This window comes from Taudactylus pleione, unplaced genomic scaffold (assembly GCF_031769625.1).
Source record: "Taudactylus pleione unplaced genomic scaffold, aTauple2 ptg001494l, whole genome shotgun sequence".
Classification (NCBI taxonomy): Eukaryota; Metazoa; Chordata; class Amphibia; order Anura; family Myobatrachidae; genus Taudactylus; species Taudactylus pleione.
In genome coordinates, this window is record NW_028285892.1 from 109154 (window position 1) to 132702 (window position 23549).

At 48.8% G+C, this 23549-nt stretch overlaps 1 protein-coding gene across 1 annotated transcript in view; it reads left to right on the forward strand.

The window, feature by feature from the left end:
• Window positions 1–23530, forward strand: part of EPHX2 (epoxide hydrolase 2) — a 117643-nt gene extending 94113 nt beyond the window's left edge. Inside the window, exon 16 of the mRNA XM_088463891.1 lies at window positions 23185–23530. Within this exon, the coding sequence (XP_088320017.1) occupies window positions 23185–23260 (76 nt within the window). The 3' untranslated portion in view covers window positions 23261–23530. The remainder of the gene's footprint in view (window positions 1–23184) is intronic.
• The last annotated feature ends 19 nt before the right edge of the window (window positions 23531–23549 follow it).

Consider the following 23549-nt stretch of genomic DNA (forward strand, 5'->3'; position numbering starts at 1 on the left):
ACGTCTACCAGTAGCTCACGACCAACTTGCCTACAGCAACTGGGAACTAAAGCTAAAGAAGCCTCTGATCGCTTCAGAGGCCAGGGTTCCCAGTGATGCAGTGCGCGGGTGACATCATGACGTCAACTGCAATGTGAGGAGCCTGCACGATTCAGTCAGCAACAGCAGGAGCCCTGACAGTGTGGAGTGGTGCCCAGCGTGTCAGGTAAGCTCTGCACAGGGGTGTGGGGGCTGTTCTGCACTTGGAGGGGGGGCAACTACTGGGGGCACTACTTTAGGGGACATTGCATAAGGGGCACTATTACAGGGGGCACTGCATAAGGGGCACTTCTAATGGGGGCATTGCATAAGGGACACTACTACAGTGGGCACGACATAAGAGGCACTACTGCAGGGGGCATTGCCTAACTGGCACTACTACAGTAGTACCCTGTTCTGCTTTAAGTGTTGGAGTATTCCGCCCAGTGCCAGAATACTCTGAGCTGCCACAGCTGGCTGGCATTTGTAGAACTACAAGCACCAGCATGCCCTGGCATGCTTGACACACTGGGACTTGTAGTACACCTATAAAAGAAAAAAACCTTGTAAAAAAAAAATAAAAACACCATGGGGCATATCCGACTGCTGGTGTAATTTTGATTAACCCCGCGGTGTTTTTTTTTTTTTTTCCTGCGGCTGCGAGGTTTTTCCTATCCAATAGGGTGCGTGATTTATATTTTTCTAACACGCTAGAATCACCTCCTGACCGAATCCAAGTTTTCCTTTAATTTGTTATTTTCAGGAAAAACTGACGGGACTTGCTACAGGACCCCTTGGACACCTCCGCCCCCCCATTGACTATTGGAAGTTTCCAATTAGCTTAATTAATCAACAGTATATATCTTCTGCAGCTGTGATTTCCTCCTCCGCTTCCCTGACTGAAGCCTTCTGCCCCTGTCTTCTACAGCAGCGTGAGTGTGACGGTCAGTGTGTGACCCATGTGTGTGAGGTGTTATGCCGATGTCAGGGTGTGAGGTGTTATGCCGGTGTCAGTGTGTGAGGTGTTATGCAGTTGTCAGTGTGTGAGGTGTTATGCCGATGTCAGTGTGTGAGGTGTTATGCCGATGTCAGTGTGTGAGGTGTTATGCCGGTGTCAGTGTGTGAGGTGTTATGCAGATGTCAGTGTGTAAGGTGTTATGCTGATGTCAGGGTGTGAGGTGTTATGCAGATGTCAGTGTGTGAGGTGTTATGCCGGTGTCAGTGTGTGAGGTGTTATGCAGATGTCAGTGTGTGAGGTGTTATGCCGGTGTCAGTGTGTGTGAGGTCTTATGCCGGTGTCAGTGTGTGTGAGGTGTTATGCCGATGTCAGTGTGTGAGGTGTTATGCCGATGTCAGTGTGTGTGAGGTGTTATGCCGATGTCAGTGTGTGAGGTGTTATGCCGATGTCAGTGTGTGAGGTGTTATGCCGATGTCAGTGTGTGTGAGGTGTTATGCCGATGTCAGTGTGTGTGAGGTGTTATGCCGATGTCAGGGTGTGTGAGGTGTTATGCCGGTGTCAGTGTGTGAGGTGTTATGCCGATGTCAGTGTGTGAGGTGTTATGCCGATGTCAGTGTGTGTGAGGTGTTATGCCGATGTCAGGGTGTGTGAGGTGTTATGCCGGTGTCAGTGTGTGAGGTGTTATGCAGATGTCAGGGTGTGAGGTGTTATACCGATGTCAGGGTGTGAGGTGTTATGCCGATGTCAGTGTGTGTGAGGTGTTATGCCGATGTCAGGGTGTGAGGTGTTATGCCGATGTCAGGGTGTGAGGTGTTATGCCGATGTCAGGGTGTGAGGTGTTATGCCGATGTCAGTGTGTGTGAGGTGTTATGCCGGTGTCAGTGTGTGAGGTGTTATGCCGATGTCAGTGTGTGAGGTGTTATGCCGATGTCAGTGTGTGTGAGGTGTTATGCCGATGTCAGGGTGTGAGGTGTTATGCCGATGTCAGGGTGTGTGAGGTGTTATGCCGGTGTCAGTGTGTGAGGTGTTATGTAGATGTCAGTGTGTGAGGTGTTATGCCGATGTCAGTGTGTGTGAGGTGTTATGCCGGTGTCAGTGTGTGAGGTGTTATGCAGATGTCAGTGTGTGAGGTGTTATGCCGATGTCAGGGTGTGTGAGGTGTTATGCCGGTGTCAGTGTGTGAGGTGTTATGCAGATGTCAGTGTGTGAGGTGTTATGCCGATGTCAGTGTGTGAGGTGTTATGCCGATGTCAGGGTGTGAGGTGTTATGCCGATGTCAGTGTGTGTGAGGTGTTATGCAGATGTCAGGGTGTGAGGTGTTATGCCGATGTCAGTGTGTGTGAGGTGTTATGCAGATGTCAGTGTGTGTGAGGTGTTATGCAGATGTCAGTGTGTGTGAGGTGTTATGCAGATGTCAGTGTGTGAGGTGTTATGCCAGTGTCAGTGTGTGTGAGGTGTTATGCCGATGTCAGTGTGTGAGGTGTTATGCCGGTGTGAGGTGTTATGCCGGTGTCGGTGTGTGAGGTATTATGCAGATGTCAGTGTGTGAGGTGTTATGCCGATGTCAGTGTGTGAGGTGTTATGCCGATGTCAGTGTGTGTGAGGTGTTATGCCGATGTCAGTGTGTGTGAGGTGTTATGCCGAAGTCAGGGTGTGAGGTGTTATGCCGATGTCAGTGTGTGAGGTGTTATGCCGATGTCAGTGTGTGAGGTGTTATGCCGATGTCAGTTTGTGTGAGGTGTTATGCCGATGTCAGGGTGTGTGAGGTGTTATGCCGATGTCAGGGTGTGTGAGGTGTTATGCCGGTGTCAGTGTGTGAGGTGTTATGCCGATGTCAGTGTGTGTGAGGTGTTATGCCGATGTCAGGGTGTGTGAGGTGTTATGCCGGTGTCAGTGTGTGAGGTGTTATGCAGATGTCAGGGTGTGAGGTGTTATACCGATGTCAGGGTGTGAGGTGTTATGCCGATGTCAGTGTGTGTGAGGTGTTATGCCGATGTCAGGGTGTGAGGTGTTATGCCGATGTCAGGGTGTGAGGTGTTATGCCGATGTCAGGGTGTGAGGTGTTATGCCGATGTCAGTGTGTGTGAGGTGTTATGCCGGTGTCAGTGTGTGAGGTGTTATGCCGATGTCAGTGTGTGAGGTGTTATGCCGATGTCAGTGTGTGTGAGGTGTTATGCCGATGTCAGGGTGTGAGGTGTTATGCCGATGTCAGTGTGTGTGAGGTGTTATGCCGATGTCAGGGTGTGTGAGGTGTTATGCCGGTGTCAGTGTGTGAGGTGTTATGTAGATGTCAATGTGTGAGGTGTTATGCCGATGTCAGTGTGTGTGAGGTGTTATGCCGGTGTCAGTGTGTGAGGTGTTATGCAGATGTCAGTGTGTGAGGTGTTATGCCGATGTCAGGGTGTGTGAGGTGTTATGCCGGTGTCAGTGTGTGAGGTGTTATGCAGATGTCAGTGTGTGAGGTGTTATGCCGATGTCAGTGTGTGAGGTGTTATGCCGATGTCAGGGTGTGAGGTGTTATGCCGATGTCAGTGTGTGTGAGGTGTTATGCAGATGTCAGTGTGTGAGGTGTTATGCCGGTGTCAGTGTGTGAGGTGTTATGCAGATGTCAGTGTGTGTGAGGTGTTATGCAGATGTCAGTGTGTGAGGTGTTATGCCAGTGTCAGTGTGTGTGAGGTGTTATGCCGATGTCAGTGTGTGAGGTGTTATGCCGGTGTGAGGTGTTATGCCGGTGTCGGTGTGTGAGGTATTATGCAGATGTCAGTGTGTGAGGTGTTATGCCGATGTCAGTGTGTGAGGTGTTATGCCGATGTCAGTGTGTGTGAGGTGTTATGCCGATGTCAGTGTGTGTGAGGTGTTATGCCGAAGTCAGGGTGTGAGGTGTTATGCCGATGTCAGTGTGTGAGGTGTTATGCCGATGTCAGTGTGTGAGGTGTTATGCCGATGTCAATGTGTGTGAGGTGTTATGCCGATGTCAGTGTGTGTGAGGTGTTATGCCGAAGTCAGGGTGTGAGGTGTTATGCCGATGTCAGTGTGTGAGGTGTTATGCCGATGTCAGTGTGTGTGAGGTGTTATGCCGATGTCAGGGTGTGAGGTGTTATGCCGATGTCAGTGTCTGAGGTGTTATGCCGGTGTCAGTGTCTGAGGTGTTATGCCGGTGTCAGTGTGTGAGGTGTTATGCCGATGTCAGTGTATGTGAGGTGTGATGCCGGTGTCAGTGTGTGAGGGGTGTTAGGGCCTCATTCAGACCCACTCGCAAGCGGCTGTCCGCTCGCAAGTGGGTCAATGGTGTGCACTGCGCATGCGCACGACGGAGGGAGCTACGTCGTGCGCATGCGCCAGACGCGACGAGCGAAGGACTTTCCTTCGCTCGTTGTGTCTGATCAAAGGGGGCGTGCTGTCGATGTTGATTGACAGCACGCCCCCTTTGGTGGGCGTGCCGCGGGCGTGCCTCCCTGACGTCAGAAGCCGGCCCACTGACATCACTAGTGATGTCAGTGGGAGTGATTTTGGCTCTGATAGAGCCAAAATCACTCCGGGCCTTGCGGTTGAGAAACTCAACCGCAGGCTCCGGCTCGCAGTGGCAATTGTCGCGATGGTCAAGACCATCGCGGCCATCAACTTGCACGCTCGTATAGGCTGTGGGTGGTGACCCACAGCTATACGAGCGTCCAGGAGGTCGCTCCATAATTATGGAGGACGGCCCTCATTCAGAGCATGCGCTCTGCTCAGAGCGTCCGGCTCTGAATCAGGGCCTTAGTGTGCGTCCTGTCTGTGTGAGACCCCCTGTCAGTAGTGTGTGTGTCTGGGCGGTGTGTGGGTGGTCACATCTCCCACCGTGAGATTTTGCCCGTGAAAAATTCTACCATATTTTTTTTTTCATTTAATAGCGCGGGTATCGGGAGCACGCATACCCGCAGTAATTAAAAATTAGCCGCAAAGTCAGCAATATTTTTTTTGTGGCAAAAATGCCACACCCAGTTGGATATGCCCCCATGAACAATGTTTTCTTTAGATAAAGACACCCCAACACAATCCCTCTATCACCACATAATCTCTCACCGAGTCTTCGCCTTTTGTTTTTCCCAGACTTGCGCTCCAGTTGGCATAATAGAACTACTGACCAGGCCTAAGCCTGTGCATCTAATAACATAGAGTGACCTCGCTCTCATCGGTCAGAGCAATGGAAAAGCCATTCTGATTACAATCCGCTAAGCCCACCTGTGATTTAGTCACAATATAGTACAATTGCCGCTAAACCGCATGGGGGAATGGGCTGGATTTTCCTGGTGGGGGGCAGTGGCGTGGCTGCCCGATACACACAGCTTTCCCTGCTACAGTGCCATCACACCTAGCTGGCGGTACCTGCTGGTAGTAACAATTTTGAGGGCAACCCACAAAATTAGAATTATTTTTTTTTACCAGGTGCATTTTACGTTTGCAATTAAACACAACTTGTGTTGCCAATAATAATATTGAATGTTTCTGCTTGAATTAATATATATATATATATATATATATATATATAGCATCTGTCAGCTAAGTAGAGGTAACTGTCAATCACCTGCAACCACACACAGCTGACTAATGTAGAGCTGCCAGTGTTTTTGACATTTACATCTGGTCAGAGAGCAGATACTGCACTGTGTAATAAATCAGGAAGAATTACCCCTCCCCAAATTCTAATTCAGCCATCTGCAGGCTGTGTAAAATAGTGTGCACTGTGCTGAAAGCATTTGGGCTCTTGTTGATTGCCCTACTACTACCCCCCTACCTTATTAACAAGATTCGGTCCCCTGAAGCGGTTACTTGGTTATACAGTAGCAGTAGTCCCAATTATTCAGTGTATACTGCATTTCTTACAGCGTCCCTGTATATTTATAATGATTCTCCAATGCTGCTACCCGTGCTTTCGCTAGTAAGACTCATCAACGGTTTGCTGTTTAATGTTAGCGTGAAGCATGGAATAATCAGAGTCATGGGCTTCACCGTGGCAACAAAATAGTCTTAATGACGAAAGCATTAACGATTACCGGCCAGTTTGATGGTGGCTGCATCTGTAAAGATCAGCACACTCTGAGGGTTCTACTGAGGAAAGGAAACCACTGCACCCTAAAATCTGTCATTGCAATTTAATATCTCCTGGAATCTATTAGCTTTTTTTCTCAGAATCTTTCTTTATTCTAAATCGATATAATGAGCCCTTACAGCTTAATGGCGCAGTATAATGTTTTACACACTGCACTTGTTGTTCTGGAGAACCTTGAGCAGGAGCAACAAATTTCGGGGTTTGTCTTTTTTTTATGAAGTTATTTATATAGTGCTCCCATATTACGCAGCGCTCTACGGCGAATATTCAGGCATAATTACGGTGTCCGCAACATTTTGCTCGGCCTGATACGTCAGTGGATGTTAATCATTTCCTGAATTTAGTATTATTCAGGGCCTTTTTACAAATTAGTTTTCCTATCATGGGAACATGCTAGGCAGATTACTAGTATGTCTAAAATACAGGGAAGACAACATTGGAATTGAAGATGGCACTGATTGGCATTACTAAAGGTGACCATATACATATGTGATTTGCTTGTGTCAGTCAGTGGCAAGGTCCTGTGTCACACCTGTATATCTGTGTGCTCCTGAGTCTGTATATGGGAGACTGTGCTGAGTAATGTGATATGTGACACCTGTATATCTGTGTGCTCCTGAGTCTGTATATGGGAGACTGCGCTGAGTAATGTGATATGTGACACCTGTGTATCTGTGTGCTCCTGAGTCTGTATATGGGAGACTGCGCTGAGTAATGTGATATGTGACACCTGTATATCTGTGGGCTCCTGAGTCTGTATATGGGAGACTGCGCTGAGTAATGTGATATGTGACAGCTGTATATCTGTGTGCTCCTGAGTCTGTATATGGGAGACTGCGCTGAGTAATGTGATATGTGACACCTGTATATCTGTGTGCTCCTGAGTCTGTATATGGGAGACTGCGCTGAGTAATGTGATATGTGACACCTGTATATCTGTGTGCTCCTGAGTCTGTATATGGGAGACTGCGCTGAGTAATGTGATATGTGACACCTGTATATCTGTGTGCTCCTGAGTCTGTATATGGGAGACTGCGCTGAGTAATGTGATATGTCACACCTGTATATCTGTGTGCTCCTGAGTCTGTATATAGGAGACTACGCTGAGTAATGTGATATGTGACAGCTGTATATCTGTGTGCTCCTGAGTCTGTATATAGGAGACTGCGCTGAGTAATGTGATATGTGACACCTGTATATCTGTGTGCTCCTGAGTCTGTATATGGGAGACTGCGCTGAGTAATGTGATATGTCACACCTGTATATCTGTGTGCTCCTGAGTCTGTATATAGGAGACTACGCTGAGTAATGTGATATGTGACACCTGTATATCTGTGTGCTTCTGAGTCTGTATATGGGAGACTGCGCTGAGTAATGTGATATGTGACACCTGTATATCTGTGTGCTCCTGAGTCTGAATATAGGAGACTGCGCTGAGTAATGTGATATGTGACACCTGTATATCTGTGTGCTCCTGAGTCTGTATATAGGAGACAGTGCTGAGTAACGTGATATGTGACACCTGTATATCTGTGTGCTCCTGAGTCTGTATATGGGAGACTGTGCTGAGTAATGTGATAGGTGACACCTGTATATCTGTGTGTGTGCTCCTGAGTCTGTATATGGGAGACTGTGCTGAGTAATGTGATATGTCACACCTGTATATCTGTGTGCTCCTGAGTCTGTATATAGTAGACTGCGCTGAGTAATGTGATATGTGACACCTGTATATCTGTGTGCTCCTGAGTCTGTATATAGGAGACTGCGCTGAATAATGTAATATGTGACACCTGTATATCTGTGTGCTCCTGAATCTGTATATGGGAGACTGTGCTGAGTGATGTGATATGTGACACCTGTATATCTGTGTGCTCCTGAGTCTGTATATGGGAGACTGCGCTGAGTAATGTGATATGTGACACCTGTATATCTGTGTGCTCCTGAGTCTGTATATAGGAGACTGCGCTGAGTAATGTGATATGTGACACCTGTATATCTGTGTGCTCCTGAGTCTGAATATAGGAGACTGCGCTGAGTAATGTGATATGTGACACCTGTATATCTGTGTGCTCCTGAGACTGTATATGGGAGACTGTGCTGAGTAATGTGATAGGTAACACCTGTATATCTGTGTGTGTGCTCCTGAGTCTGTATATGGGAGACTGTGCTGAGTAATGTGATATGTCACACCTGTATATCTGTGTGCTCCTGAGTCTGTATATAGGAGACTACGCTGAGTAATGTGATATGTGACAGCTGTATATCTGTGTGCTCCTGAGTCTGTATATAGGAGACTGCGCTGAGTAATGTGATATGTGACAGCTGTATATCTGTGTGCTCCTGAGTCTGTATATGGGAGACTGCGCTGAGTAATGTGATATGTGACACCTGTATATCTGTGTGCTCCTGAGTCTGTATATGGGAGACTGCGCTGAGTAATGTGATATGTGACACCTGTATATCTGTGTGCTCCTGAGTCTGTATATGGGAGACTGCGCTGAGTAATGTGATATGTGACACCTGTATATCTGTGTGCTCCTGAGTCTGTATATAGGAGACAGTGCTGAGTAATGTGATATGTGACACCTGTATATCTGTGTGCTCCTGAGTCTGTATATGGGAGACTGTGCTGAGTAATGTGATAGGTGACACCTGTATATCTGTGTGTGTGCTCCTGAGTCTGTATATGGGAGACTGTGCTGAGTAATGTGATATGTCACACCTGTATATCTCTGTGTGTGCGCCTGAGTCTGTATATGGGAGACTGTGCTGAGTAATGTGATATGTGACACCTGTATATCTGTGTGCTCCTGAGTCTGTATATGGGAGACTGCGCTGAGTAATGTGATATGTGACACCTGTATATCTGTGTGCTCCTTAGTCTGTATATAGGAGACTGCGCTGAGTAATGTGATATGTGACAGCTGTATATCTGTGTGCTCCTGAGTCTGTATATAGGAGACTGCGCTGAGTAATGTGATATGTGACACCTGTATATCTGTGTGCTTCTGAGTCTGTATATGGGAGACTGCGCTGAGTAATGTGATATGTGACACCTGTATATCTGTGTGCTCCTGAGTCTGTATATAGGAGACTGCGCTGAGTAATGTGATATGTGACACCTGTATATCTGTGTGCTCCTGAGTCTGTATATGGGAGACTGCGCTGAGTAATGTGATAGGTAACACCGGTATATCTGTGTGTGTGCTCCTGAGTCTGTATATGGGAGACTGCGCTGAGTAATGTGATATGTGACACCTGTATATCTGTGTGCTCCTGAATGTGTATATGGGAGACTGCGCTGAATAATGTAATATGTGACACCTGTATATCTGTGTGCTCCTGAATCTGTATATGGGAGACTGTGCTGAGTGATGTGATATGTGACACCTGTATATCTGTGTGCTCCTGAGTCTGTGTAATGGAGACTGCGCTGAGTAATGTGATATGTGACACCTGTATATCTGTGTGCTCCTGAGTCTGTGTAATGGAGACTGCGCTGAGTAATGTGATATGTGACACCTGTATATCTGTGTGCTCCTGAGTCTGTATATGGGAGACTGCGCTGAGTAATGTGATATGTGACACCTGTATATCTGTGTGCTCCTGAGTCTGTATATGGGAGACTGCGCTGAGTAATGTGATATGTGACACCTGTATATCTGTGTGCTCCTGAGTCTGTATATGGGAGACTGCGCTGAGTAATGTGATATGTGACACCTGTATATCTGTGTGCTCCTGAGTCTGTATATGGGAGACTGCGCTGAGTAATGTGATATGTGACACCTGTATATCTGTGTGCTCCTGAGTCTGTATATGGGAGACTGCGCTGAGTAATGTGATATGTGACACCTGTATATCTGTGTGCTCCTGAGTCTGTATATGGGAGACTGCGCTGAGTAATGTGATATGTGACACCTGTATATCTGTGTGCTCCTGAGTCTGTATATGGAGACTGTGCTGAGTAATGTGATATGTGACACCTGTATATCTGTGTGCTCCTGAGTCTGTATATGGGAGACTGCGCTGAGTAATGTGATATGTGACACCTGTATATCTGTGTGCTCCTGAGTCTGTGTAATGGAGTCTGCGCTGAGTAATGTGATATGTGACACCTGTATATCTGTGTGCTCCTGAGTCTGTATATGGGAGACTGCGCTGAGTAATGTGATATGTGACACCTGTATATCTGTGTGCTCCTGAGTCTGTATATGGGAGACTGCGCTGAGTAATGTGATATGTGACACCTGTATATCTGTGTGCCAGGCAAGTGACGCCGCATAGCGTATTGAGGCTAGACGTTTGAGAACACATCTGTGTACGGCCACCTGTAGCAATGCCAATCAGTGCCATCTTCAATTAGTTACACTGATCCTAACTATACAATGTAGGGCAGGCCCATGAAGAGCACTGATGAGCCCAGGTCAAGCGAATGGCATGTTCACCCCCTTCCAAATAGTTTCTTTAAAAAAAAAAGTGTAATGTGTTTGCAGCGCTGTGATTTGTCCCCTCAGCCAGGGGGCAGATGCAGGCAGGCGGGTGAGCAGTGTGATTGGCCACCCCCCTAACACTTGGTGTGAGAGAGAGGAGACTGCTGCCTGCCTAGACCCTCAGCAGCGTGGGCTGGGGGGGGGAGATACGAATGACCTGCACCGTACATTCTTCTGCTGTATCTGCTGCTTTAGACTAGTTCCTTTGCTCCAAAAATACACATCCTAAGTACCTAGTACATATCGGGCGCCAGTCACTTGTGCTGACATTGGAGCTTACCCCTCCCAATATGGGAAATGATGCAGATAAAATTAATCCTTTTAAAATTAAACCTCAATTGGGGGCACAGAATATATCAGCCCTCTATTGATTCTTTGAGAGCATGTTCACCGTTAGATACGGAACAAGGGGCTGATTCAGAGCCGCTCGTAAGCAGCCGCTCGTTCGCTCTGAGCGATGTTCGCACAACTGCGCATGCGTATGGGTCGTAATGCGCAGGCACAAACCAGTCATTGCGGTCGGACATCGAGCGCTCGCAAAACAGAGAGTGCCTGCTAATTTGATTGACAGAATGTACCGTTTGTGGGTGGTAACAGGGGAAGGTGCTTGAAAACGGGGGAGTGGAGATCCGAAGGCAGGTGTGCCAAACGGTCAAAAAGGCATTTACTGGGAGTGCATAATTAGTAAAGGAGCGTCATCGACCACGTCACTTGGTTGTCTTTTACCCTGAACTGCTCGCAGTGATAGCGGGAAGTAAAACCTACCACAAGCACTGCCAGCAGTTCAGATGCCTTTCGATGTTCCCGATTAATCAAATAAATACCAGAGATGACGGGCGATGCGAACGGCAAAGGGGCATCTTTACAAAATAGCGAGCGCATTTTTCGTTCGCTCGCTCAGACATAGAGGCGTCAACAAACCATAATGAGCGAGCGCTCAATTTAAATAGCCGGCCCCTTTTTTGGAACGACCATCCGCAAATAGCGTCCGGCTCTGAATCAGGCCCTCGGTCCCATGAGCTGACTCTCCTCCTTAATGGGGGTGTAATTCAGCAGCTAAGGGCAGTGACGCCATGCTATAAGAGGTAGGTTGTCTGTGAAAGCCCTCCGCAGTCAGAGCTGAATCACTAACATTTATTGCCAAATTTTCAACACGATTCAGTTGTCTTTTATTGTTTATTAGATGGTAAGCCCTCAGAAACACAGCTCTGTCCCTCCTAATCTTGTGTCGGCATTAATCTGGCTGCAAGCTTGCATGTCACTGTTGTCTGTGTGCGTTGTTCCCCACGCTGTACAGCGCTGTATATACTATGAGCCGCAGCAGCCAATCAGCAATCAGTTTGACATAGACTACTATTAATATTTATGTGTAATGTTTGCTAATGAATGCGCTGTTAGTAAATTACCTGCTGTGCTGTGTAATACCCATATGGGAATTGTCTGTTAAACAGCTATTTCAGTAATCAGAAATGGAATATTAATGTGTAGATGTAAAGCCATCGTATTTACTCACCGCTGTGTTCATTTCATTAACCACTTACTCATCTAGATAAATGTGTCTCTTAGTGCAGGTACATTCGCTGTAAATGTGATCACCACACATTCTTACATGTATTAATCAGGAGCAGTGACCAGGTCCAATGTATTTACTGTACTAAGGAGAACACATGTAACACGGTAACTGTTGGGTGAGGTGGGCGTTTTTGCCTCTATAAATATGGCACTGGAAGCAGAGCCGTTACTTGGATCAATAGACCTAAACCCCATCGAACACCTGTGGGATGAATTGGGACACAAACTGGGAACCAGGCCTGATCGCCCAACCTCACCAATGCTCTCGTGGCTGACTGGGTGTGAATCCTGCTGCCATGTTCCAACATCTAGGGGAAACCCTTCCTAGAAGAGTGGGGGCAGTTATAGCAGGAAAGGAGGGGCACCAACTCTATATTAATGCCCAATGGGTTACAGTGAGTAAATGACTGTAACTCTGTGATTGCTCCTTACATAGATTACACAGTTAGGGGACAGGACTGGGGGTGAGACGGATGGGATTGGGCCTGGAGTAGCTCTAGTGACAACATTCCCGATGCTGAGAGCGGCAGGCAGGGGCAGCATTATAAAAACCAAAAAAGACATTTAATAGCTGATAAAGATAAGATCATATCACTGTTATATTGCCTCCTGCTATAAGTAACTAGCATAACGCTAATGTGAGAGGCTAAGACGGTAAGTGTGACCCACATACACCCCACTACCTCACACTTCTGCCCCTACTTCATCCTGTTCCTTCCATTACACTCCAGCCCTATCCTCCTCCGTTACCCTGCTCCTTCCATTACACTCCAGCCCCATCCTCCTCCGTTACCCTGCTCCTTCCCTCACACTCCAGCCCCATCCTCTTCCATTACCCTGCTCCTTCCCTCACACTCCAGCCCCATCCTCTTCTCCATTACCCTGCTCCTTCCCTCACACTCCAGCCCCATCCTCCTCCATTACCCTACTCCTTCCCTCACACTCCAGCCCCATCCTCCTCCATTACCCTGCTCCTTCCCTCACACTCCAGCCCCATCCTCCTCCATTACCCTGCTCCTTCCCTCACACTCCAGCCCCATCCTCTTCTCCATTACCCTGCTCCTTCCCTCACACTCCAGCCCCATCCTCTTCTCCATTACCCTGCTCCTTCCCTCACACTCCGGCCCCATCCTCCTCCATTACCCTGCTCCTTCCCTCACACTCCAGCCCCATCCTCCTCCATTGCCCTGCTCCTTCCCTCACACTCCAGCCCCATCCTCTTCTCCATTACCCTGCTCCTTCCCTCACACTCCTGCCCCATCCTCTTCTCCTTTACCCTGCTCCTTCCCTCACACTCCAGCCCCATCCTCTCATCCATTACCCTGCTCCTTCCACCACACTCCTGCCCCATCCTCTCATCCATTACCCTGCTCCTTCCCTCACACTCCTGCCCCATCCTCTCCTCCATTACCCTGCTCCTTCCATCACACTCCTGCCCCATCCTCTCCTCCATTACCCTGCTCTTTCCATCACACTCCAGCCCCATCCTCTCCTCCATCTCCCTGCTCTTTCCCTCACACTCCAGCCCCATCCTCTCCTCCATCTCCCTGCTCCTTCCATCACACTCCTGCCCCATCCTCTCCTCCATCTCCCTGCTCCTTCCATCACACTCCTGCCCCATCCTCTCCTCCATTACCCTGCTCCTTCCATCACAATCCAGCCCAATCCTCTCCTCCATTACCCTGCTCCTTCCCTCACACTCCTGCCCCATCCTCTCCTCCATTACCCTGCTCCTTCCATCACACTCCAGCCCCATCCTCTCCTCCATCTCCCTGATCTTTCCCTCACACTCCAGCCCCATCCTCTCATCCATTACCCTGCTCCTTCCCTCACACTCCTGCCCCATCCTCTCCTCCATTACCCTGCTCCTTCCCTCACACTCCTGCCCCATCCTCTCCTCCATTACCCTGCTCCTTCCATCACACTCCAGCCCCATCCTCTCCTTTATTACCCTGCTCCTCCCCTCACACTCCTGCCCCATCCTCTCCTCCATTACCCTGCTCCTTCCATCACACTCCTGCCCCATCCTCTCCTCCATTACCCTGCTCCTTCCATCACACTCCAGCCCCATCCTCTCCTCCATTACCCTGCTCCTTCCCTCACACTCCTGCCCCATCCTCTCCTCCATTACCCTCCTCCTTCCCTCACTCCAGCCCCATCCTCTCATCCATTACCCTGCTCCTTCCATCACACTCCTGCCCCATCCTCTCCTCCATTACCCTGCTCTTTCCCTCACACTCCAGCCCCATCCTCTCATCCATTACCCTGCTCCTTCCCACACACTCCAGCCCCATCCTCTCCTCCATTACCCTGCTCCTTCCATCACACTCCAGCCCCATCCTCTCCTTTATTACTCTGCTCCTTCCCTCACACTCCAGCCCCATCCTCCTCCATTATCCTGCTCCTTCCATCACACTCCAGCCCCATCCTCTCCTTTATTACTCTGCTCCTTCCCTCACACTCCAGCCCCATCCTCTCCTCCATTACCCTGCTCCTTCCCTCACACTCCAGCCCCATCCTCCTCCATTACCCTGCTCCTTCCATCACACTCCAGCCCCATCCTCTCCTCCATTACCCTGCTCCTTCCATCACACTCCAGCCCCATCCTCTCCTTTATTACTCTGCTCCTTCCCTCACACTCCAGCCCCATCCTCTCCTCCATTACCCTGCTCCTTCCCTCACACTCCAGCCCCATCCTCCTCCATAATCCTGCTCCTTCCATCACACTCCAGCCCCATCCTCCTCCTTTATTACCCTGCTCCTTACCTCACACTCCAGCCCCATCCTCTCCTCCATCATCCTGCTCCTTCCATCACACTCCAGCCCCATCCTCTCCTCCATCATCCTGTTCCTTCCTTCACACTCCACCCCCATCCTCTACTCCATCACCCCGCTCCTTCCCTCACACTTAGGCCCCTCCTCTGCTCTTTCCTCCTGCTTTTTCCTCGCACTCTGGTCCTAACCTCCATTTCCCTGCTCCTTCACTGACACTCCGGCCCCTCCTCCATCACTCAGCTACTTCCCTCACACTCCAGCCCCACCCTCTCCTCCATTACCCTGCTCCATGCCCGCCCCTCTACCCCTGCATCCTATGCGGCCAGTGTATGTGTAGTACAATGAGCCAGCACCGACTGACAGTTACTGCTGCAATGATTGTCTGCAGGCAAAGCACAGCCAGCAGGTGCCTTGAGCGTGGCTGCGGCACTGTAATTGTGTGACAGCAGCTGCCGGTCCAATCAGTGGTAGGAGGCCCAAGGAACATACCCCCGGTATCTCTTAGGGATGGACATCAATGGTCGATGTTTGCCAACAATCGATGTTTTCAGTTGTGATGGTAGTGTTTTAACCATTTGATGGTGGCATTCCGATGTTTGCCGCTATCGAATGGTAATGATTCCATGGTCTTGTGATGGTTGTCTCTATTTTTATAATGCTGAGAACTGCACAGTCCCTGCCTGCAGCTCTCGGGATCGGGAATCTTGTCACTAGAGCTACTCCAGGCCCTGCCCCCAATCCCATCCCGTCTCGCCCCCAGTCCTGTCCTCTGCCAGCTGTGGTAAAAGGTGATTGCTCAAGCGCAGGTCAAATGGATAGTTTTTATGTGATGGTTACTTACCATTGCATCAAAAGATTTGATGGAGGAAGCCCGGCCATCATTTGATGGTGGGCTTCCGATGTCCATCCCTAGTATCTCCCCTTTAATCTGGCACTGTACTGGTGGGCACTGGAAGGGCCCCGTTTTCTCAGTAGACCAATCCACCCCTGGTCCTTACTGTAAATGATGAACCTGGCATTGCACTGCTGCAGATATCTGGCTCATTTTTGGTTTACAAGAAAATAATAAATTCTAATTTAAATGAGACCTGACATTCAAGCATAGATAAGACGATGCGTTCAACCTCCTCTAGAACAAATCCATGTTTTTATTTTCATTTATTGACTTTAAACTGCAATATGTGTAATTTATGCAGGTATTAAGCAATTTATGAAATTGCAGGGACGTATAAATGCTACAACAAAATGTGAAAAGCACAGCGGGTAACATACGTTTTTACCAAATGTAACACGAGGCTGTAAATACACATTAGAAGGAAAAAAAAGAAAATCAGAACCGTAAAATTACAGGTTGCGGCTTCATAAATGATGACCATATCCCCCTCCGTTCTGCAGCCAGCTTTTATTCAGTATTGATTTTGGGAGATAGTTCTGTGTGTGATTGTGTATTGAGCTTTTATAAGAAGGGTCCTTTATATGCCCTCAGTATGGCTGTACTGGGCGCTTCCTCTTCTGGCTGGTTTTAAAAGTTCGTACACAAATTAGCGCCTCTAGATGGTGTAGACTGCGGTGGAGCGAAGACTTGCTGATGGGCTCAGGCTGTTACTAAGTGGGGGCTAATTGCAGTAATGCACCTGATTCTTCTCCCAAATACAATAATAGATGTTTCACGTGACACATTTCGATTTGCAGATGAGCTTTCAGGGGTGCATATAATGGGAGGCATTGCACTGCAGGAATAGGTCATCTGTACATGTCCTCTGAGTCCCTACAAGCAGTAGGACGCCATTTTGTTCTGTCCAGTAGAGAAGCGGGAAGGTTTCAACACGGGGCCTGATTCAGAGCCACTCGTAAGCGGCCGCTCGTTCGCTCCGAGCGATGTTCGCACAATTGCGCATGCGTATGGGTCGTAATGCGCATGCGCCAACCAGTCATTGCGGTCAGAAATCGAGTGCTCGCAAAATAGCGAGTGCCTGCTAATTTGAGTGACAGGATGAGGCGTTTGTGGGTGGTAACAGGGGAAGGTGCTTGAAAACGGGGAGTGGAGATCCGAACACAGGCGTGCCAAATGGTCAAAACGGGCGTTTTAAGGGTGTGCATAATTAACAAAGCAGCATCATCGACCACGTTTCTTAGCCTGATCTGTTCGCATGATTGCGGTAGGAAAATACAACCACAAGCACTGCGAGCAGTTCAGACGCCTTTCGATGTACTCGATTAATCTAATAATAGCGGAGATGACGTAGGATGCGAGCGGCCAGGGGGCGTTTTTACAAAATAGCAAGCGCATGTTTCGTGCGCTCGCTCAGACATAGAGGCGTCAACAGACCGCAAAGAGCGAGCGCTCAATTTAAATAGCCGGCCCCTTTTTCTGAACGAGCGAGCGCAAATAGCGTCCGGCTCTGAATAAGGCCCACAGTTCCATGGAACATTCGCCTCATTCTGCATTTGTCCGATACTGTTCCTAAATGAAACCTCTCCCCCCCCCCCTTTTATTTTCTTGTTCTACTCAAAATTATTCTCCAACCAAACCACACGGTGAAGTGACAGGGTCGCTCTCCCAGCTCTGTTTATAGACTCTGTACATTTTGTTGTGAAGCCAATGTGGAACCTGAAGCCTAAACGAGCGGAACTGCGATCATCACTGTTCTCCGAGCCCATCTTATACAGAAGAGCGTATTTATTTGTGTGCCAAAGCGATAAACACACACCCATGTACAAATGTGCCACATGGCATCATGATGGCTCCAATGACGCCTAGGTCATACGACCTAAGGGCCAAACAAGTTGTATTTTGGGAGATAAAGGAAGTTATAAATAGTCCAAAAGTGAGTGTAAATGTTAGTGCCGCCGTCCTGGCTGCCGATGGCTAGTTGAGTGTAGTTGTGATAATACAATTCTAAACACGGAATATGAGTGCACACCTACAGTATACAGTATATGTCTCCCTGTGTATTGTGTGTGGCCGGTGTGTGTGTCTCAGCCAGAGCACAATGACTCGTACGCAAGCTGCGCACTCCGACATAATGACACCGTTTCACAGCGTAATGGCCTGTTTACACAAACCCAGCCCACTTCTTAGCACTTTCCTGAAGCTGTACCCATACACACAGGAGCTGTACCCATACACACCGGAGTTGTGGGAAAATGACTTTGAAGAGTCATCATCTGCCTGATTGCTGGATTTGTCATTCAGCTGTACTTATGCGATGGGAATTAGGACCTAGTGTAGTAGATGCAGCCACTTCAGCCGAGTGATTGGCTCTGCCTCTGTATGTGCAGTGTTAGCTAATGTACTCTCCACATGTAATATCAACACAGCCTTGTCCTATCTTTTCCCTCCCTCCCATCTGTGCCTCTGCATCTCCTAACACGTCTACACATCAGCCATCGGTATAACCCTTCTCCTCTACTAGCCATATGATCCACAGTCTTCCCCAGCAGCCACATGATCCGCAATCTTCCCCAGCAGCCACATGATCCCCAATCTTCCCCAGCAGCCACATGATCCGCAATCTTCCCCAGCAGCCACATGATCCCCAATCTTCCCCAGCAGCCACATTATCCGCAATCTTCCCCAGCAGCCACATGATCCCCAATCTTCCCCAGCAGCCACATGATCCGCAGTCTTCCCCAGCAGCCACATGATCCCCAATCTTCCCCAGCAGCCACATGATCCGCAGTCTTCCCCAGCAGCCACATGATCCACAGTCTTCCCCAGCAGCCACATGATCCGCAATCTTCCCCAGCTGCAGCCACATGATCTGCAATCTTCCCCAGCAGCAGCTACATGATCCGCAGTCTTCCCCAGCAGCCACATGATCCACAGTCTTCCCCAGCAGCCACATGATCCCCAAAATTCACCAGCAGCAGCCACATGATCCCCAATCTTCCCCAGCAGCCACACGATCCCCAAAATTCACCAGCAGCCACATGATCCCCAATCTTCCCCAGCAGCCACACAATCCCCAAAATTCACCACCAGCCACATGATCCACAATTTTCCCCAGCAGCCACATGATCCGCAGTCTTCCCCAGCAGCCACATGATCCGCAGTCTTCCCCAGCAGTCACATAATCCACAATATTCCCCAGCAGCCACGTGATCCGCAGTCTTCCCCAGCAGCCACATGATCCCCAAAATTCACCAGCAGCAGCCACACGATCCCCAATTTTCACCAGCAGCAGCCATATGATCCGCAATCTTCACCAGCAGCCACACGATCCCCAAAATTCACCAGCAGCAGCCACACGATCCACAATTTTCACCAGCAGCAGCCACATGATCCGCAATCTTCCCCAGCAGCCACATGATCCGCAATCTTCCCCAGCAGCCACATGATCCGCAATCTTCACCTGCAGCCACACGATCCCCAATCTTCCCCAGCAGCAGCCACATGATCCGCAATCTTCACCTACAGCCACACGATCCCCAATCTTCCCCAGCAGCAGCCACGTGATCCCCAGTCTTCCACAGCAGCCACATGATCCGCAATCTTCACCAGCAGCCACATGATCTGCAGTCTTCCCCAGCAGCCACATGATCCGCAATCTTCCCCAGCAGCCACGTGATCCCCAATCTTCACCACCTGCAGCGACACGATCCCAATCTTCCCCAGCAGCCACATGATCCGCAATCTTCCCCAGCAGCAGCCACGTGATCTGCAGTCTTCACCAGCAGCCACATGATCCCCAATCTTCCCCAGCAGCAGCCACGTGATCCACAATCTTCACCAGCAGCAGCCACACAATCCACAACCTTCACCAGCAGCCACACGATCCCCAATCTTCCCCAGCAGCAGCCACGTGATCCACAACCTTCACCAGCAGCCACATGATCCGCAATCTTCCCCAGCAGCCACATGATCCCCAATCTTCCCCAGCAGCAGCCACGTGATCCACAACCTTCACCAGCAGCCACGTGATCCACAATCTTCCCCAGCAGCAGCCACATGATCCCCAATCATAGTACATGGGAATTGTTTATATAACTTATGCGTGCCTTATGTGGGTTGGGGTGCCTCCCCCTGTGACTGCCATTCTATACGCAAGGAATATTTTTCCGGCGTCTCAATTCTCACGCCCATTCCGGTGGACCATGGACTCTCAGCACTGCAGCTATCAAATGATCTGCGACCGATGCCTGCGGCTTTGTACGCAGATGCTGCGACATTATATGCAGATGCTGGGATTTGCAATGCCGTAGGTGGGCGGCTCATTACATCTCCCGGCGTCTGCGATGTTTGCATAATCACGGACAGCATCTGTGCACACATTGGCAGCGGTATTAATGTACATCTCTAAATCAGGCCCAATAGGGGGTATTATTATACACTAGCTCATCGCCACATCGTCTATCTCTATTATACCCACTGTGCCGCAGCTGTCCCACTACAGGGAATGTATCTTGTCATACTGAGCCGCTGTAATGGGCAATTCATTACACATCATACTACACAGATATTGTACAGATCGCTTGGGCACCACAGGGAGCCTCTTACAGCATCAGCGCTCGCAGCTGGAATACATTACCCCAGTAATGTTACATTAATAAGATCCTGGCAAATATTGGAAGCGAAATAGAGGGGGTTCTGTTCCGTCAGAGCTGCAGATCGTCAGGAGTTATATTATCAAAGTTTTAACACAAAAATCAGCATAATACACAGGGCCTGATTCAGCAAGGATCGCAATTCTTCTTATACGCACACGCAACGCAGTTGCTAATATCAGCGGTGATATGTAAATGTTTGTATTCACAATTTGATCGCAGCCTGACATAAGGACGCCCACTTCCCCTTACTCACATCTGTATAGTTGGGCAACATAGCGAAACAATCGGTAACATCGAGTAACATCGGACCCATACGCACAGGTAAGGCAGATCAGACCTCACTCAGGAATTGCTTTAGCGCACGTTATGAGGCCTCAGGCTGCGTATGGTATTACAGTGAATAATTTATACACGCCCCTGCAACGGCTGCGTTTTACCGACCACCCCCCCCCTGTAACCACCCACAAAAGGCACTTCCTGTCGATCACTCTGCCGTGGGTCTGCGCAGCCTCTGCGATCGCATTCCCGAACGCAATAGCTAGTTTACGCATGCGCACTGTGATGCATGAGCAAAACGCAACAATCGGCCGATTGCGAGCGTATAAGAAACTGCGTTCCTTGCTGAATCGGGCCCACAATTCGATATCTGTAAGCTAAATGGGGCGATGTTCTGCAGATCACTAGCGAGGGTTAAAAAAAAGTTATATAATGACCTATTAGGAAGCCGTATGAATGAATGAGCTTTATTCTTTTACAGACTTGTTACATGCATCATTTCCTTATCTAAAATATAATTGTGAAAATAACATTACCATGGCCGATGTCATTGATGCGGATAATCAGTGGGATGGGATTAGTAACATGCCCACACCCTTACATTACAAAACATCATAGTCACCCCAGGAGTGCTTTCTAAAGGAGATTATTGATGCGCATGGTACACGTTCATTTGTGAACGAACCTCATAATCTGAGGCAGTGGGGGGCAATTCAATTGTTTTGGGAGCTGCGATAATTAATGGGTGCCCAGTGTAGCAATTCAATTGTTTCTGGGCGCCCATTAATTATTGAGCTTGTCGCACCTAATTAGACAGAGCTTTTCCATTTATAGCGGTTAAACCCGTCTGAAGTCCTGGTTAGGCCCCTACGCTTTTCACACATTTATGCTCCCCGCCACAGGAGGGGGTGAGCAGAAATGCAGATGTCAGCAGCTGTTTGCTCCTAAATGGAGCATCAAATGAATTGCTCCATCAGGAACCCGGCACTGACGCTAATAATTGAATCTCCCCCTTGGCCACTATATATAACCCTATACCACAAGGGCTCCGGGACAGGACGGTGTTTACCATGAGGCAATAAGGAGTCGCCATGTCCCAACTGGGGCTTCCCTGTAACTAAGGGCCTGATTCAGAGCCGGACGCTATTTGCGCTCGCTCGTTCAGAAAAAGGGGCCGGCTATTTAAATGAACCGTTCGCTCTTTGCGGTCTGTTCACGCCTCTATGTCTGAACGAGCGAACAAAACATGCGAACGTAATTTTGAAAAAAACGCCCCCTGGCCGCTCGCATCATACGTCATGTCCGCTATTTATTAGATTAATCGAGTACATCGGAAGGCGTCTGAACTGCTCGCTATTCTTGTGGTTGGTTTTTCCTACCACAATCATGCGAGCAGTTCCGACTATAAAACAGCCAAGTGACGTGGTCGATGACGCTGCTTTCTTAATTATGCACACCCTTAAAACGCCCGTTTTGGCACGCCTGCGTTTGAATCTCCACCCCCCGTTTTCAAGCACCTTCCCCTGTTACCACCCACAAACGCCTCATCCTGTCACTCAAATTAGCAGGCATTCGCTATTTTGCGAGCACACGATTTTCGGCCGCACTGACTGGTTCACGCATGCGTACTGGTTCACGCATGCGTACTAAAACCCATACGCATGCGCAGATGTGCGAACATCGGTAGGAACGAACGAGCGGCGGCTTACGAGCGGCTCTGAATCAGGCCCTAAGTGGTCCGTGCAGAGCAGCTACAGCCAGGAAGAGGGAAGGACAACTGCTCTATGGAAATATCACTGATTGGTTGGCTTGGAAAAGACTGATTTATCCACCGCCCTCGTTTTTATAAATGCCGCTCTAGTCCTGGGGAAAGTATCTGAATAGGGCATTTTAGAATTAATGTTCCAGTCACAGATGTGTGAGTCTGAGGACCGTGTGTAATAGACACAACTTAATCATCTAGTGGATGGGCACCTTGAGGACCGTGCGTAATAAAGACACAACTTTGCACAACACGAGGTAGAGATGAGAGAACCGTTATCAAAATTTCAGCAAAAAATATCCCCTCCTTACTCATTTGATCGCAAGATTTTCCAAGTTTTGGCAACAATATTTTGGCCTCACATGTTCCCTGTCCTACCTCAACCTATCCCACACAGCAAATGACTGGCCTTCCCCCGTACCCGCAAAATGGGAATTTACTAGTAGTAAAGTTTGGAGTGGAGTTTGACTTCTCTGTAAAGCGGCCTGCTCCACCTCAAGTGTGAGGTTCCACAGCGTTGTCATTCAACTTCTCTCTAGAGTTATACCAGATCCTTCCTGCAGGAGATAAAATATAGACCTTTTCTGATAACGTTACAGAGTGACGGCGGGGGGATGAAACATAGGGACCTGGGGACGACTGAATATAAAGATGATTAATACAAGTTGTTAATATGATGTTTGATGCTTTGCAGGCCGGCTGCCTTGAATGAAATCCTCACCAAATGGCTGGGAGAGATTCACGCGGCCTCTGTCCCGTCCAAGCTCTGAGTGTCGCATCTCGCTCCAGGACGGGCGGCTGTCTTTGTACTCGTCACACACAGAAGAACGTCCGGCGAGGGTGGTTGAGACCGGATCCCTGCCTGACGCCAGCACCCTAATTGTCTGGTGCAGAAAGTCCGTCCTATTAGCACACAGGAGAAATCGCCATTTATAATGAATGTTTTTACAGATTCCATTTAATTATCACCTTGAATGTTTTCATAAAAGCTGCAAATGATGAATAATAAAGTGTTTTATGCAATTACAGATACATTGCAGAGAAGAGCGTTACTGGGCT